General features: G+C 35.4%; 2 protein-coding genes across 3 annotated transcripts; both read right to left on the bottom strand.

The window, feature by feature from the left end:
• Nucleotides 144-8,688, bottom strand: LOC18605581 (cleavage and polyadenylation specificity factor subunit 2). Its single transcript, XM_007038656.2, has 19 exons — nucleotides 8,452-8,688; nucleotides 6,470-6,691; nucleotides 6,208-6,376; nucleotides 5,825-5,921; nucleotides 5,452-5,578; nucleotides 5,237-5,358; nucleotides 5,006-5,100; nucleotides 4,754-4,905; nucleotides 4,504-4,561; nucleotides 4,306-4,413; nucleotides 3,708-3,960; nucleotides 2,791-2,975; nucleotides 2,566-2,658; nucleotides 1,845-1,943; nucleotides 1,266-1,397; nucleotides 1,135-1,179; nucleotides 876-1,043; nucleotides 674-748; nucleotides 144-548 (listed from the first exon to the last, which is right to left on the bottom strand). Exons 2-19 carry the CDS (start codon nucleotides 6,616-6,618, stop codon nucleotides 447-449), a joined length of 2,229 nt encoding a protein of 742 aa, XP_007038718.2. The 5' UTR covers nucleotides 6,619-6,691; nucleotides 8,452-8,688; the 3' UTR covers nucleotides 144-446.
• On the bottom strand, nucleotides 9,130-16,556 carry LOC18605579 (signal peptide peptidase-like 1). 2 transcript variants are annotated; one of them, XM_007038650.2, is made up of 5 exons: nucleotides 16,456-16,556; nucleotides 15,680-15,811; nucleotides 10,343-11,282; nucleotides 9,715-9,915; nucleotides 9,130-9,483 (listed from the first exon to the last, which is right to left on the bottom strand). In XM_007038650.2, exons 3-5 carry the CDS (start codon nucleotides 11,138-11,140, stop codon nucleotides 9,367-9,369), a joined length of 1,116 nt encoding a protein of 371 aa, XP_007038712.1. In that variant the 5' UTR covers nucleotides 11,141-11,282; nucleotides 15,680-15,811; nucleotides 16,456-16,556; the 3' UTR covers nucleotides 9,130-9,366. The 2 variants fall into 2 exon arrangements, with proteins under 2 accessions (XP_007038712.1, XP_017973004.1); XM_018117515.1 differs by lacking the exon at nucleotides 16,456-16,556 and adding an exon at nucleotides 16,245-16,326.

Below are 17,708 nucleotides of genomic sequence, written 5' to 3'. Positions count from 1 at the left end.
TTTTTATTTGCACTCAAGTGATAGTATTTGAGTATTTGTCTTAGAACCCAAAAAAGGAAAGCAAATTTGAGAATTGCAAATATATATGTGTGTGTGTGTGTGTGTGTGTGTGTGTAGTGCAACTATTTAAAGAGATTCTGAGATACCTCGACTTCTGAAAAAGTGAAGTGCAAAAGCAAGACGAAAATTATACCATCCTACAACCTTACATTTTTCTAGGATAAGTAAATGGTATATTCAAGCACAATATTCAACAGAGAAACAAACAAAATGAATACTCTTTCTCAGAGAAGGGGCTGTAGGGCTGCACCGATGCAGATGAAGTGCAGCCTCACCAACCTTGCCTTCCATCCTCTATAAGCCCCAGAAAAAGCCGTGGTTCAATAGCAGAACCAGTTGAAGGGCGGAGAACATGTGAACCCCATTTCCAGATTTCATTGTGCAATTTAAAGTAAATAAAACTGGGAATACAGATAATCGCGTATTTTGTAGTAATCCTCACACAAGGGGCCTTCAATAATAATTTGCTGAGTGCCGGAACCCCCACCCTACAGAAGCAACAAAGAGATTAAAGAACATAATCATCCACGGAATATGGCTGATACAAAATTAAGCAGGATGATAGTCTTCTCAGCTTGCTGGGACAGCAAACATAAAATGGCAAATTGCTCACCTTCTGGCTTGCAAACCCAACCTTGCGCAATGTCACATATTCACCACATCGCAATGCCCCACCGGCAAATTCTACCTGTACAGAAACACCTTTGCATATCAAAGGGGGGGCTAAATGTTTCAAGATTTTGGGCTCTAAAAGATGTTTAAGATCAAGCATCTACTTTTTGTGACATATTTAAACATGTATGAACAAACAGTACCTTGACACCCTTACTAGCAAGAAACTGCTTGAAATCTGCCAGTTTTAGATCACCTACGACAACAGATTTATGTGGTGGGGCTAGGGTCGAGAGGGGTAGTAGAGAGAGCATTTCATTTTCCGTCTTCCCTACTTCAGCATCCACCCAGGCTATTTCATAGTCTCCTAACTAAAATTCTAGTTATGTTAGACAAAGAGACAGAGATTGAATATAACTCAACCATGATCATCAACATCATAAGATAAATTAAATTGGTTACCTTTTTAAATAACACATTACTCATCAGCTTCTCAGATAATTGTACCTATGTTAGACAAAATGTCAGAAAATGAATTCTGATTTCTCAAATGATTGGATCAACTTAAGCAAATACATATTCTTGATTTATACCTTATAAGCACACAAATCAGATGTGACGTCAATTGTTTCTTCAATTTGGGGAGCATAAACATGAGGACAGACATGTTTTAAGCAGTGTTGCTTCAAATGCTCTGTTGCCTCAGCTGATCCATGCACCAAGACCTGCAAGGGAAAAAATAATGTTTTAATACAACAAATTAGGCACCTCCATGAAATAGACCCGATCAAAGAATTAAAAAAAATCTAAATGGAAAAATGTGGTAGCATTTGAATATGGCATAAACAACAAAGAGGTGTATCTAAGTTGATTGGGCTATAACAGATTTAGGGAGAAACTGTCTCCTATTATCCTACAGCTATCAATGCCTTTAATCTACTTGTTACATGCTCCACCTCACAGGATTAACCACCTGCGAAAAGCTGGCACATCCACATATAATAGCATACTAACGACATAAATGCATGGCAACTAATGGCATGCCATGCAAGGAAAATGACTGCTTGCTCAAATAACATGAGCAACATTTACATCGACAGCCCATAAAGATGATAAGGCGAATATATAACTAGGAATTTTATATAGTGGCCCAGCACAAGAAATATTCTTACAAGCTTCAATGGAGCCACATGTGCAAGGATTGATTTGACCGATCGACCATCAGAACGCCCCTCATAATCCATGTAAATCAGTGAAGACTTTACTTGCACCTGACCATCATTATAGAACACGGTTCAGTAAATGGCAAAACTCATTGTATTGCAGCTTGACTGGTTTGATGGTGTCAAAACAATGAAACTATGAAACACAATTTAGAAATGGCTGAAATTTTCATAGACAAACACATAAACAAATTCAAGTTCAGTAACAAAACTACAAAAGAAACAGAATAAAGCAATAGATTTCAATATTTCATGTTGATGTAAGTACAACATATTAATTGAAACTAAAATGACTTCTTAAAGGACATGTATCCCTGAAAAAATAATGAGAATAATAATTACAAAAGGAAAAGATGTAAGAACATAAAATACAAAACTCAAATCCTAACATTAAAGTTTGAAGGCATCCACGGAATCCTTAAAGGACCATAGGTGATAAAACAAAAAGATGAATGCTCCTATGATCCTAGCATATCCATTTTCCTGGCTTCAAAATCCTTTATAATGAAAGTAAATGAAACTTATTCAAAAGATAACAAGGATGCTTCCATTTTGTCACAAAAAAAAAAAAAAACCAACAGAATCATCAGTAAGACATAAAATGCCAGTAACTTCATGATAAGAAGTCTAAGCAAACTAATTATACTACAACTTCAGCAATTCAACTTACAGTCAACTCATTAGATATGACTTTTGAAGGTGTTGTGTCAACTATCAAACTAGCAGAGGCTTCATCAACCTTTCCATCCATATCCCCACCAACCTGAGATAATAGCAGTTTCATTGTTCAAACTGACAAGTGTATTCTAAACCCAAAGAGCAGCAGAATAAAAATAGAGAGATATAACAGTCTAAAGTAATCAAGTTCAGATGGCACGAATAAGCAGGCACTTACATGCATAGCTGCTTGATCCATATCTTCATCCTTAATTACATAATCATCAGGATTTATGACCTCACCAAAATCATCCCAATCAGAAGCATTTTCATAGAAGGGAAACATTGGGGCAACACTAGTGGAGGGGGGCACAAATCCATCAATCAGAATATCACGGTATCCACTTCCATGTTGACCTAAATCTGCATAGTACAAGCAGTTTAAAAGATATCAGCCGAGAACACACATGAGGATGCAAAGATACATCAAGCAGCTGAAAATACATCATGAATATACCTCACAAAACATACTTCATCGGGAGGAGAGAAACTATTCAATGAGATAAATTGATGAAAGAAACTATAGTTTATTATTATCTAAAATCTTATCGGAATTTTTTTCCTTTCTAAATAAATTTAAACCATCAAGAATCGATGAAAATAAAATGAAAATAAACAAACTCAACCACAAGTACTTTTATCAAAAAATAAATATATAAGGGTAGGGGAAGGGGGAACTCCTGCATCCATTGACAAGGGGATTATAATTGAAATAAGCTTTTAATGACAAAGATCACATCACCACATAACCATTTAAGGAGACCTGTTTATTACTTGATGCTACATCAGGAATGCACATGGATAATGGAGGTACAAGGGTATTATTCATGTAAATGCATTTTAGCAATTTTGGAGATCTTCTGGCCTTTCAGAATCAATTAACATATGTCAATAATATCTCTTTGTTGTGAAACCCCAAAGCACACCACTCTCTTCTTCTAATTTGAAGAGGAGATAATCATTCAAACGCACATGAAAATATGTAATACAAAAGCATTAACTACATAGGTTAAACACTCAAAAACACCCAACAAGTATAGCAGTCCTCAGAAGAAAATTACATTGATGAGCTTTTAGGAAATGGAAGAACAATACCATCCAGTGAAGAGTGCTTATTATTAGTGTCGATGACCATTGGATCACTTGAACTGATATCAGGCACAATAGAAGCTTTAGATTCCTCCTCTTTGATGAGACTAGCTTTTAGAGCTTCTTCTTTTTTCAACCGGTTTTGCTCTTCTTCATGAGCAATCAACTCCTCCCCAACCAAAGGAACCCTCCTAGACATCATGACTTTAACAGCTTTTGGAGGTGGATCTGCCTGGAGCATGCGAGCTAACGTGCCAAACTACATATACAGGTCAAAGTATAAGCAAGTACATATAATGAGGCAGAAGAGATAATTTTGTCATTTGACAATACAACATAGTAATATACATGCTAGGTAAACAATTTCTACAAATTATAAACCTGTGAAAAATTAAAAAAAAAAATGAACTAGACAGTCATGAAGCATACAAAATAATTCCTGACAAGAAATTAACAATGACAAAGAGCTTAAAACCTTCAGCCACTGAGCAAACAAACCTCTATTGGTCATGAATTAGATACTTCTAAACAAACTCTGCATGAATTGGACTTCGAAAAGTTAAGAAAAATGATCAATTTAAAGTCTACATCCTAAAGAAGTCACCTGGCCCCTTTCAGTAAAAAGCACAAGATTCTTGACATCGGCTGCCCATTCAACAAAAATATCATGAGAAAAACCTGCTTCCAAGCTGGCCATGGATGCTAATACAACCTAAAATAGAAATATAAGCCAACAGTTGAATATATTAGGCTGAGAAAGGTCATGGTAATCTGCTCTTCAAAACTGGTATAATCAACTAACCTTAGGACCATCTGGCACTTTATCAAGTTCATTCTTGCTGATTAAGAGTGTGACATGCCTGCAATGTTGGCATAATACATTCTCATCTAAATGAATAAGGATAAACATAATTTATAGCCATTCATAATAGTTGCATTTTGTTAAGCACATATAAATGTTACAAACTAAGGAATACATATAGGTAGTGCAAAATTGATAATAACAGAATACTAGCAAGTATCAGTAACTTGAATAAAAAGAGACTCCTTACCTCAGAAGAAAAGCATTGTCACGTGAAGTTTCAAAGGATTTAGCTATAGCATCACTCATCCACTCAAGAAAACTCTTGACATAATCAATTGTGCTCGATGAAACATATGTCAGAAAGAAGATGGGGTAGTTCAAAGACTTCATTGCCCAGTGCTGTTTACATCAAGATTCAGACTTTGCAATCAGTAATTTGGCTAAGCAAAAGAATAATAAAAATGATCCACCTTGTCATTTCTCAAGTATCCCTACTAACCTCTTCTAAAACCAAGAGAAGTTCCAACACACGACCAGTAGTATCGACTGGTAGTAACACATTTCCACCAGCTTCTAGAGTCCTCGAGATAGTATCTGCAGAAATATCTCAATTTAGTTTGGTGTATGACCAGTGTGCGGGCATGAAGTCAGCAGAAAAGATCATAAGATGGTCGAACAAATTTGGATTATATTATGATGCAATAATTTTCATCATCAACAAGCAAATTACCTACAAAATCTCTGTCCCTTTCTCTTTGCTGTTTAGGAGGTTGATTGTTCAAAGCGTTGTAGGCATCAGTTATCAGAACAGCAGGCCGAACAAAAGATTCTAGAACAGTTCCATTCAAATGCCTGATAAACCCCAATCATCAGAGTATATAATGATAAAGTTATGCATAAAATAGAACTGCAATTTGAGATCAAATAAAAGGTAAGCATATATACTTTTCTTTGCGGCGGTTAAAGTCTACAGCATATATGACATCTTCTCCATCCTTCGTTATCTTCCAAACAGTACCACCCAATAGATGTCCAGCAACATGAGGAGCAATCACAATTCCCTCTCCTTTTCCTATGAAGATTGTAATGGAAACAAAAACAATACATTAAGCAAGTAAAATTTAATCAGAGGAAACTAAGGGGTTGGGCAGTGACGTCATCCAAACAGACAGTGTCCACTCCACCCACAATATAGTACTAAGTGAGGCAACATTAATTACTTTGAGCTTTTACTGATGAATGAACATCGAACTTAAGATTACTCTAGTTCCAAAAAAGATCACGTTGAAATTGAGATGATTACTAGCAAAAGGTTTACCAGATAAATGATAATTCTGGGAGTAGGTTAGCCGAGTCACATTCTGGAAAGCAGAATCAATGTCATCCAGGGTGAACAATTCAAACTCTGATACTTGCTGCGATTGAGAGATAGCAAAACATGTCAATATAAAACTTTTCACTACAAAACATAAACAGTTTTAGTACCATAAATAGAGAAGTTTAACTTCAGGCTTTAGGCATAATCAACATAATCAACAGTTTTAGTACTATACACTACAAATTCATGGCCACAACATCAACTAACAAAGTGATAGCCTCCGTGTCCAATGATCTATGGCTAAAACATTGTGGAATAGAAATGAAACTCTAACTCAGTAAGTTTAAAAAATAAACACATAAAGTGACAGAGAAAACTTTCACCTTACGCGAGAGATACTGATCATACATAGTGAGAAGGCCTAATCTGAAAACTGGTTCTGTGGAATAAACGGGAGCGGATAGTCCAAATTGTTTCATGGCATATGGGAGAGCACCAAGGTGAAGCGTATCAGGATGCGACAACAACACCGCGTCTATTGTTGGAGCTACCCTGCACGAGCCACAGTCAATTTTTTTTTCCTCCAGAGAGTGATTGATTAATAGGCATTGGTGAAAGTGGAAGAAGAAGAAGAAGAAGAAGAACCTGGAGAGGGGTTGAAGAAGGGAGGGGTCAAAGAGGTCATTCCAGCCACAATCGATTAAGAAGTTGAAGCCGTCGATTGAGACTAAGTAGGACAGAGGATTCTCATTGTATACTCCACATAGTGGGGTTACCTGAACTGATGTCCCCATTCTCCACTGGGTTTGAAACCAAAGATTCACAGGTTTCCAACAGGGTGATACCGTTATAGGGATGGATTGAAGTCTGAAAGAGAAGAAAGATTGCCTAAACCATGTCACTTAAATATTTGAAATGATGAATGCCAATTCCCTAAAAGATTTGGAAAGAGTAAAATATGAAATAAAAAAAAAAAGGTAATTTAAAAAGATATGTTGTTAGCATAAACGAAAAAAACCTACTTTATCATTATAATAAAAATAAAGAAAATGAAAATTATACTATTTTATCAATTATAATACCCTTTTTAACTTCAGATATAATGTTAAAACTGATTGACAATCTTGTACATATGCAAAACTTGACCAACACCTCTCTCATTTTCTCTTCTCTAAATCTTTCTAATTGGATTTTTTTTTTTTGTAAATAAAAATGAAAAATGATTCTCACTTTTCTGTCTTACCAGGTACTAGTAAAAATAATTTTCTTTCCACTTTTCCACCCATCCTCACTTTCCACTTTACCATGCAAAGCCTTGCTCTTCACCAACCTCTTTTCAAGAAAATTAAATCCAAACTAACATCGAGACAAATACAAATAGATCCGAATTTTGGGACCTTTCATAAATAACTTAAAATCTGGTTTCCTTTGCCTAATGAGAAAAAGAAACCTTATTGATCACCAGAGTGAAAAAGCCTCTCAAACTATATAAAGTTCACGGTTAGTGCTCTACAAAATATCTCCTCCATCATTTACCTCTTTTTAATCCATGTAAAGTTTTTATTTCAACTCCTCCTTTTACTTCAGATTTTAACTCATCGCCTGCATGCAGATCAAACTTTAATTGTACATTTTTTTTGTTAGAATATTTATATGAATTTAATTTATTTTACTGTTATTTTTTAATTTATAAGCCCTAGATCAAATTTTAGCACTTTTCTGAAGTTATGCTTTGAGAGATATTGTTGTGAACATAATGAAAGTGTGGCATCTTATCTTAACTTTCTCTGTTTGCTGAGATTTTGATTTATACTATGAAATTAATTTGAGGTAATTTTATATACATTGACAAAAAGAGACATGAAATGAAAGTTTAACTATCATTTGTTTGGTTTTGTTTTTGACCAGAAATGGAATTCTTAGTTCAAAGTAACTGCGCTAAGCAGTTGGGTTAAGCCCTAGAGGACTTGGGGCTTTGTGTAATTAGAAATATTGGAATTATAATTAACTTTTTTAGCTTTTCACCTTTAAAAATAGGTAATTAGTTAATTTTTTTGTTTTGAAGTTTAGGTTGTTTTTGGCAGAATACTTTTGTTCATGTTTTTGTTTTGCTGTTGAGATTTATATAAGCAAATCAGAGTAAAAACAGTAATGCCAAAAGGATTAAATGGAAAATGGGGATGCTAGAATTATGCAAATTAGAGAAATGGGTAGCTCATGTTTGATTTTGAAAGATTTTTCAATCTGTTATCTTCGTTCTAGCTCACCTCCGTTCAATATCTATTTCATATATATTTTGAAAGTGTAACTCAGCAATGAAATTGAAACGTTTTTAATTGATCTTTCATTTGGTAGTACTCGGAAAACAAGATAAGTATATTACGTCTAGGGAAAATTCATTTTTAATGATCTAGCTACCGATGGTTCCTCCTATATTTCAATGTGTTTTCATATTTCTCGTTTGACATAATTGTTTTGCAGGTTGCACGGATATCTCTGCTTAAAGTGTTCAGTAGAGAAACAGCGCTACCCAGAAAACTAACCATAAACAATTCTTTTTCTCTCTAGAGATTGATTAAATTAAAAGGCATCGGTGAAAATGGAAAGAGAAAAAGAAGAAAAAGAACCTGGAGAGGGGTTGAAGAAAGGATAGAACAAAGAGATCATTCCAACCACAGTCGACTAAGAAGTTGAAGCAGTCGATTGAGAGTAGAGACTAAGTAGGACACAGGATTCTCGTTGCATACTCCACACAGTGCGGTTACCCGAACTGACGTCCCTATTCTCCACTCGATTTAGAGGCAAAACCAAAGATTCAGGGGTTCTACCAGTAGAGAGATGGACTAAAGCTTGGAGGAGAAGAAAGATTGCCTAAACGGTGTCGCTTAAACATTTGAAATGAGAGTGCCTGTTTCTCAACAGGATTTGAAAAGAGTGAGCTGATACGACGTCGTTCAAATAAACAAAAAGATGAAATGCTGAGTTTAATCAATTTTATAAAGTATGGGTTTTTTCTATTAACATATCATAATACATGCGGAGGATGAAACTGTCATACAAGTATGGCCATTTTCACAACCGGTTTGCCTTGAGAGAGGACTAGGGGTATAGATTAACTATTAATCAAGACATCATCCATTATGTTCTTTGAAGTGTTTTTCTTCTTATTTTGCCCCTAAGCAATTTAAATACATTTAGGAAGTTGATTTCTGACCCGAGGAGGATTAGTCTCTTGCTTCTGCATATGAGTAGTTGATCAAATATGGTACTCTAACCCAAAAACTAAATAATAATACTATACTTTATCGAGCAAAAATGGCAAACCAGAGAGCATCAAAAAGTAAATAATTGCTCTTGCAATATGCTACAGCTTGGCTCACCAAGTTTGCTTTCTGCCTTCCATTGGGGAAATATTTCATAATCAAAGTTGGATTCAACAAAGTAAAACATTGAATTCTTGATATACTATACTTTTCAAAGGAATATACAACCAAATGGCTATGCATGCCCTTATGTGGCCTTGGATCATATGAAGAGATGGCTCAGACTTCTATTTGTCTTGCCTTCTCATTGAGGTTTAGCATGGTTCCTTCCCATAATTCAACTAGTTCCTTCCTTAACCAGGAGATGAAAATTACAGGTCCCAATGTCGAAGGTACCTACATTTAAAAGATTGAGAATATAAGTTAAAACGGTTATTGAAGTGCAACAGATCTGCAAGGAACCCAAAATGCTATAAAATTCATTAACAGCTTCCCTCATCTTTATTTTGACCTAGTGAACAACGAGAATATGAACTATCTCAAAGACTGCATCATATTTCCAAAAGAAAATCAGGCTAAATATAAAGAGAACAAATAAACTTGAATAAAACTGTGATAACAAAATACCAGATAAAGAAGAGCAGGTTGAGGTGAGTGGGTCAAAATGCCAGCTGCTAGAGCAGTCACTAGTCCAATAGCATACCCAGGAAGCGCATACCATATGTATTTGTGCCCCTTTGAGGAATGTAAATCTAAAAGATTTACTGTTTCCCTACTCTTTCGATGATCAAAACAAAGGACTAATGCTAGAAGCATGGCAGGAATGGCCTACATGAACATAAAAAATTTAATCAAAACCTCTAATAAAAAGAAAAAGATGACATTAGCCAGAGCAGTAAAGTAGAACTGGTAAACAATGCCACTTGTTACTCTCAATAAGTCACACGCATAAGTTCGAGTGCTTGTCTCTACAAACAAATAATTTGAAAAGAATAATATGATTGGTCTATAAGTACAAAACAATGATATTCCTTGTGCAAGTGTCATTTGCACACCAAAATTGTTTGCAAGGACATGTTTGTTCATTCATCTAATAGCAATCATGTCAAGCAGCAGGGGTAATGAGAATAGGCTTTTCAAGCTAGCAATGAAACAGAAGATTTAAGGATACCTTGATAGATACTAACAAATATTGGTCTAGTAAGAAAGCTGAAAAATATTACTTTCTCCATACTGAGGAGAAGGGTTTTCATACCATGTCACCAAGACCAAGCATCATGAAGTCTGCTGTGCTCCCACCAGGTGATGCACCACCCAACAAATTCCTTGGAAAAACAATCTTTACGGGCAACTCTAGCTTCTTTGTAATCAATTGTAAGCCGGGAAGACTCAAACTATTAGCAACTGTGTGAACAGGGTTTGATGCTTGCTGTGTTGCTACCGATACCATGACATTAGCCCCAAAAAATCTTTCAGAGAAGAAAACCCAAAATATGTCATACACGAACAAACATACAAGAAGCATCGCACATATTTTGATGTTTGGAAGGCGCACATGACTAACAAATGCGATACAGATGGAGATACCTAACAAATTGTTCAATATCCAATGCCCTGAAACAAGCCAAGCAGCAACTGTAACAAAGCATGCCAACAGTAATAACCCTTGTATTCTGGTGAATGACTTTGAACAGCACCGAGACACATATGGGTCAGCCAAACCAAATTGTGATTTCAAATAGGCAACATGTGGGTATAGACAGAAGAAAAGGGATGAAACAGAGGCAACAGCTGTGAAGGCAGTCAGGAGTTGTGAGACAGAAGAAAACAGGTAAAACATCAAAAGCAAGCTACAAGAGCTCATTACTGGAATCATTAGTGCTTGGGACCTATCTAAAGTAATTGATGCTTCTGACAAGTCACGATTCCGCTCCATTTCTTTCCCATAATTCAGAGCACGAAATGCAGATCCAAATGTCACAGCCACTGCTGTAACCATGAGAGTAACAGGGGCAGGCTCAAGTAAATATAAAAGCTTCCACAATGATTCCATAACTAAGCACACAACTCTTGTGGATAAATTATCTCAAATTTGTCTTTTATGCACATAAATCAGATACAACACAGGATGAAGCTCCAAATCAAAGTTGCACTATTTCTCTACTGAACACTTTAAGCAGAGAAATCCATGCAACCTGCAAAACAATTATGTCAAACAAGAAATATTAGAACATGTAAAACACAAGAGAAACCATCAGTAGCTAGATTAAGGAAAATGAATCTGCCCTAAAAATAATATACTTATCATGTTTTCCAGAAAAATACCAAACGAAAGATCAAATATCCAATTTTATTGCAGAGATACACATTCAAAATAAAAATTCTTTAATGGGCACTTTTAATTTAAATATATAAAAAAATATCGAACAAAGGTGAGCTAGAAAAAGGATTCCAGATTTGGATATCTTTCAAAATCAAACCATGAGCTACCCATTTCTCTAGTCTGCATAATCTTAGCATCCCCATTTTCCATTTAATCCTTTTCGCAATGTTGTTTTCCTCTGACTTGCATATAAATCTCAACAGCCAAACAGATACAGGAACAAAAATATTCTGCCAAACAACCTAAAATCCAAAACAAAAAATTAACTAAACACCTATCCTAAAGACATAAAGCTATAAAGTTGATTATAATTCCAATATTTTTCTAATTACACGAAGCCCCAAGTCCACTGGGCCTAAACGGACTGCTTAGCTCAGTTACTTTCAATTAAGAATTTCATTTCATTCAAAAACAAAACCAAACAAAAAACAGTCAAAACTTTCATTTCCCGTCTCATTTAATCAATGTACATAAAATTACCTCAAATTTAATTTCACAGTATAAATCAAAATCTCAACAAACAAAGAAAGTTAAGATGAAATGCAAAATTGTCATTAGGTGCACAACAATATCCTGCAAACATAACTCCAGAAAAGTGCTAAAATTTGATCTAGGGCTTAGTAATAGTAATAAAATAAATTAAATTCATATACATATTCTAACAAAATAATATACAACTAAAATTTGGTCTACATACAGGCGATGAGTGATGATAAGAAGCAAAAGGAAAAGTGGAAGTAAATAAATTACAGGGACTAAAAAGGGGAAAGTGATGGAGGAGATATTTTGAGAGATTGATCAATAAGGTTTCCTTTTTACATTGGGCTAAGAAATAGTGATTTTAACTTAATTTATGGAAAGGCCCTGATTTGGATCTTTTTTGTACTTTTATCAATGTTATTTTGGGATTTAATTTGCTTGAAAAGAGGACGATAAGAGCTATGCTTTGCGAGATAAAGTAGACAGTGAGAGGATGAAAGGGGATGGGTGAAAAAGTGGAAAGAAAATTATTTTTACTAGTACTTGGTAAGATAGAAATGTGAGAAGATATAAAATAGAAGAATTTATCATTTTTCATCTTTATTTAAAAAACAAACAATTCCAAATTAAAAAAATTAGAGGAAAGAAAATGAAAGAGGAGTGCGTCAAGTGTTACATATTTACAAGATTGTCCATTATTATTACATTTAAAAATTTATCTTAAGTTACAAAGGATATTATAACGATAAAATAATATAATTTTCATCTTCTTTTTATTTTTTAACTCTACCAAATAAAGGTTTTTTTCTTCTTATTCCACTTTCACCAATGCCTATTAATCACTCTCTAGAGAAAAAAATTGACTATGGCTGGTTTTGCAAGGTAGCTTTGAGGATACATGCGGTGTTCTCGCATCCAAACACACTTCACCTTGGCTCCCCGTATGCCATGAAACAATTTGGACCCTCCAATTCCATTTATTCCATGGAACTGGTTTACAGATTAGGTCTTCTCACTATGTACGATCAATATCTCTCCAGTAAGGTGAAAGTTTTATCCATCTCCCTCCCAAGCGTGAGATCCACTCCTACGGCCGTTACCGGCGCACAAGTCATGTGGGCAAGCCCACATAGCTGAGCAAGCCCATAACTATGTTATGGAAATAAATGAAGCAAAATGCAGTGAAATAAAGAAAAGAAATTAATTAGTAAGATAAACATAGTTGAAAAGACTTGGCGAACTGTGTGGGCTTGCCCACATGACTTTTATGCCGAAAACGGCCATAGGAGAGGGTCATTACAAGCTTGGTGTTAAAGCCCTAGGGTTAGAAGAGTCTTAGGAATTCTCGAGTCTATCAACAGAATGTCGAGATTATTGTAGAGTCTTATCCAAAATTCTTGACTGCAACATGTATCATGAATAAGGGGCTGCACGAACTCCCAAGTCTTAGTAAGTCACCTTTACTAATAATTTTGATGTGAAATTGAAGGGTGATTGCTGCCTTCTAGGTACGAGATGCCACCTAGAACGCAAACCACCTCGAGGGAAACTAGAGGGTTCATGCCCCAGATGTCATTGCGACTAGACCACATGCTTCCACTCCTCGAAGCTGTGGGAGAGGTAGGCCTAGAGGTCAAGCTGCCAAGCCGCCCAACAGTCAAAGTTCCAATGAGAGGCGAGCCAATACCAGTTTAGAGGACACTGGAGGCAAACATCCTATGGTACCCACTGCCACCCTGGTGGAATTGGCAGCTAGATTATGAAGGTTGGCTCAGGAGCTTGTGGAGTTTGTGAGACAAGGGATGCAATACCCCGAAGAGATAATGGGCTTCAGCTCTGAAGATCTGGATTACCAACCCTATGAGGAGATGGATTGGAGGAAAGTTAGGTGACCTTGAGTGATTTTATGAAATTGAGGCCCCCATCTTTCAATGGTACCAATCAAGGCAAAGATTTGCAAGTATTTTAGTTGAGATGGATAAGATTTGCACAATACTAGGCTGTTCTAGCCGTCGGGCAATTGAACTAAAGAGTTTCAGATTGACGGAGGTATTGCAAATTTGGTTTGCTACGCTCAAGTGTAGCAGACCTCCCAGTTTTGCTCCACTTAATTGGGAAGAGTTCACACAAACCTTTATGGATAGATTTTTGCCCCGAAAGCATGAGGGACACTACGGCACAAAAGTTCGAAACTTTGAAACAGACTCTTGGGATGCTTGTGTCAGATTATGATATCCCTGTGTTTATTTTTTAAGTTTACTAAGTCAGAGTTATATTTCCCTTCAACAAGTTTTAGAAATGGGGGCTATTACTTGGTATTAATTGATGGCGTGGCCATAGTTGATTACATCTAAAGCTTAAAGCTAAACTTCTCTATTTATAGTAATAAAATTGCCTATGTTTTGTAGTTAAAATTTTTATGTTGACATGTTTTGCTATCTCTCAATTGCAACAAGTATCAGAGTTTTCAGAAGATGACTCAACTAACTCACTCCCAAAATTATTATTTATCTGGTGAACTTTTTGCGAGTAATCATCTCAATTTCTACATGGCCTATTTTGAGTTCGATTTTTATTCATCAGAAAAAGCTCAGGGGAATTAATGTTGCATGACCTAGTATTGTATGTAGGTGGAGTGGACATTGTCTATTTGGATGATGTCACTGCACAACCCCTTAGATCCCTCAGGTTAAATGTCACCTACTTAATGTATTGTTTTGTTTCCATTACAATCTTCATAAGAAAAGGAGAGGGAACTGTGAATGCTCCTCATCTTGCTGGAAATCTATTGGATGGTACTGTTTATAAGATAACACAGGCTGAAGAAGATGTCATTTATGCTGTAGACTTTAACTGACACATAGAAAAGCATATATGCTTACCTTTTATCTATCTCAAATTGCAATTCTATTTCATTCACAACTTCATCATTTGTGCCCCCTCCACTGGTGTTGCCCCAATGTTTCCCTTCAATGAAAGTGCTTATGATTTGAATGATTCTGGTGAGGTCATGACTCCTGATGATAATGTAAGTAAGGATGAAGATATGGACCAGGTAGCTACCCATGTAAGTGCTCGCTTCTTCGTGCCATCTGAACTTGATTACTTTAGACTATTATATCTCTATCTTTATTTTGCTATTATTTGGGTTTATAGATACACCTGTCAGTTTGAATAATGAAACTGTTATTTATCTCGGTGGGGATATGGATGGAAAAGTTGATAAGCCTCTGCTAGTTTGATACTTGATTAATGAGTTGACTATTAAGTTAAATTGCTGAAGTTGTAGTATAAATTTATTTAGACTTCTCATCATAAAGATACTGACATTGTAGGTCTTACTGACGATTCTGTTGGTTTTGTTCGATCACCTGGAAGCACCCATATTATCATTTAAATAAGTTTTATTTACTTTCATTTACTTCCCTGATCAAGTTCCTTGTGAAATGGATTCTTCTGCTAATTTTCTAAAATAGAGAAATCAGGACTGTGCCTTCCACTAAGAAAATACCAACTATAAAAGAGGATGCAGCTCGCTAAAAGTCCAGGCTAAAACAAGCCCTTCTCAAAGGATAATTACAGATAACAACAGACCTAACATGGCAATTGAAAGGAATTGTCACTTTCTTCCTTATGCAGCTTTCCCTTTCTCTTTTTCAATAAAAGATATTACTTATAATCAATTACTATTACTCTACATAAAACTGAATCAGTATAGAATCTACTTACTCTGTTTCAATTAGAGGGATGCAGAGCCAACTCCTTCTTGGTTAGAATGGGGTCCTTTCAATCCTAAAAAGAGGCCAGTATTTGGCTGCTTGGTAGCCCCGCCAGCTTAAGTAACACCAGATCACATTCAACCTGAAAAAGACAACATTGAAACTGCATTTTAATAATCTTTCAAATCCAGATCACACAATCACTCTGATCAAACTCCTGTTTTAAAAAGGATTGACAAATACAAATGATCTTAACTTAGGACTCAAACCCTTAATTTTTGGTTCTTTCCTTCATAAACCTCTCAAATTTCACAAGATAAATTAGCATCAACAGTTAATCCAAAACAAAACACAGGTGCATACTCAAAATGTCTCAAGACCAAAATCTATAATTATGTAATATGAATTTTTTTTTTACTTCCAGTGAAATGAAAAATGGTCTTTAAACCTAACGCGTAAACTTTCAAAATGGAATTAAAAAAATCATTAAATACAAAGAACCAAATATCAAAATTTAAGCTTATTACAGAAATCAACTATGAACAGCCAAAATCACTATCATCTAAAAAACCCACCAACCAAAACACAGCAGTTAGTAAACACAACTAAAATCCTCTTCACTTGATGAAACCAGCTAAAGCTACTCAATAGTCGAGCTTAGTCTTTCATCTTACTAAGAACTAAAGCAATCTAACAGAAAAGTTTCCGTTTTCGGCTTTGAACTTTGTTCCCCAAGCAATCAAGAACAAGAAGAAGTGAGAGGGCTTAGAGAGGAAGGAGAAATACCTGTTGAGACGGAGATCTGATGCTGAGTAAAAGAAGAAATTGGGAAATTGGGTTTGTGATTCCTTTCCATAGGTAGCCAGCGCAATTGACCCGCACAGGCAAGCCGGTTCAGTCCGAAAGCCCAACGCCCCTTTAGATCTGGCCCATTTGGCCCAAAAGTTTTTAGTATTCGAGCTCCGGATGTTCGGGCCTGACAGAACCAAGGTAAAATATATTGTGAAGGAGTTATAAATAGTCAATTATTGAACTATAGGATAAAATAGCAAAACTCATACATTTTATAGTTATATATGCTTCCACCAACCCAATAACTAAAAAAATGTGAAAAATATATAATGAGATGAAAAAGATGGTGTTACCCAACAACTGTCAAGAAAGCAACTATACTTGTCGAGCCATCTGTCCATACTGACTTCATGCATTCTCATCTTCCCTACTTAAATCTCTTACTACTTGTCAAGTCATGTATAAATTCGACAAAAATATTTTTAATTATTTTTTAAAATTACAACCTTCTATATAATAAAACTTAATCGTAATATATAAAAGTTTTTCATTTTTTTTCTCTTCCTTATCCACCTCACTCTTTCTCTTTTTTTAAACTTCCCCTGTTACCATCATCCTTCGGTGGTAATGGCTGACTAATACCTCCAACGGTCAAATATGGTTGCAAGGGGCCTCAAATCGACGCTTTAGTACGTTAATCATATCTTTGATAATCAAGTGACCAAAAATAAAATAAAATTTATACTAAAGTTTTAATTATAAATCATTATTTCATCCGTCCCTACAGATGGTCCTCTACAAACTTTAACGGTTTTTCAATCAAATAAAAAGAGTGAGTTTCATCTTTACCCTTTATGCTGTTGTCTCTAGCGTCCATGAAACATCAGCGATTGTCTTTTTCGCCAATCTTGCTCTCAGGTTGTAATTTCAGAATTCCTCGCAATTTAAAAAAAATTTATGCCCCACGTCATTCTACAAAAGAAAACCAAAGTTCTCTAATTTTTGCCGCCAAAATTCTCAATTGTTTTGACTGGAAGCCACAAGGCCTAAAAAGTACTTAAAACTCTGATTTTAGTAAATAAAAGAGAGAGAAAACTCTAATTAAAAATCGTATCTTATTTTATAAACAAGATATCATCGATTATATATTCATTGATATCTGTACTATTATGCGAATGAAGTTATTAAGTTTAATGTTAGGAATCAAGTGAAACTAATTCAATCTAAAAAATTCAATCAGAAATCAC

This window comes from Theobroma cacao, chromosome 3, assembly GCF_000208745.1.
Source record: "Theobroma cacao cultivar B97-61/B2 chromosome 3, Criollo_cocoa_genome_V2, whole genome shotgun sequence".
NCBI classification, from domain to species: Eukaryota; Viridiplantae; Streptophyta; class Magnoliopsida; order Malvales; family Malvaceae; genus Theobroma; species Theobroma cacao.
The sequence above is the reverse complement of the archived record's forward strand: the minus strand, read 5'-3'. Positions and strand labels throughout refer to the sequence as shown.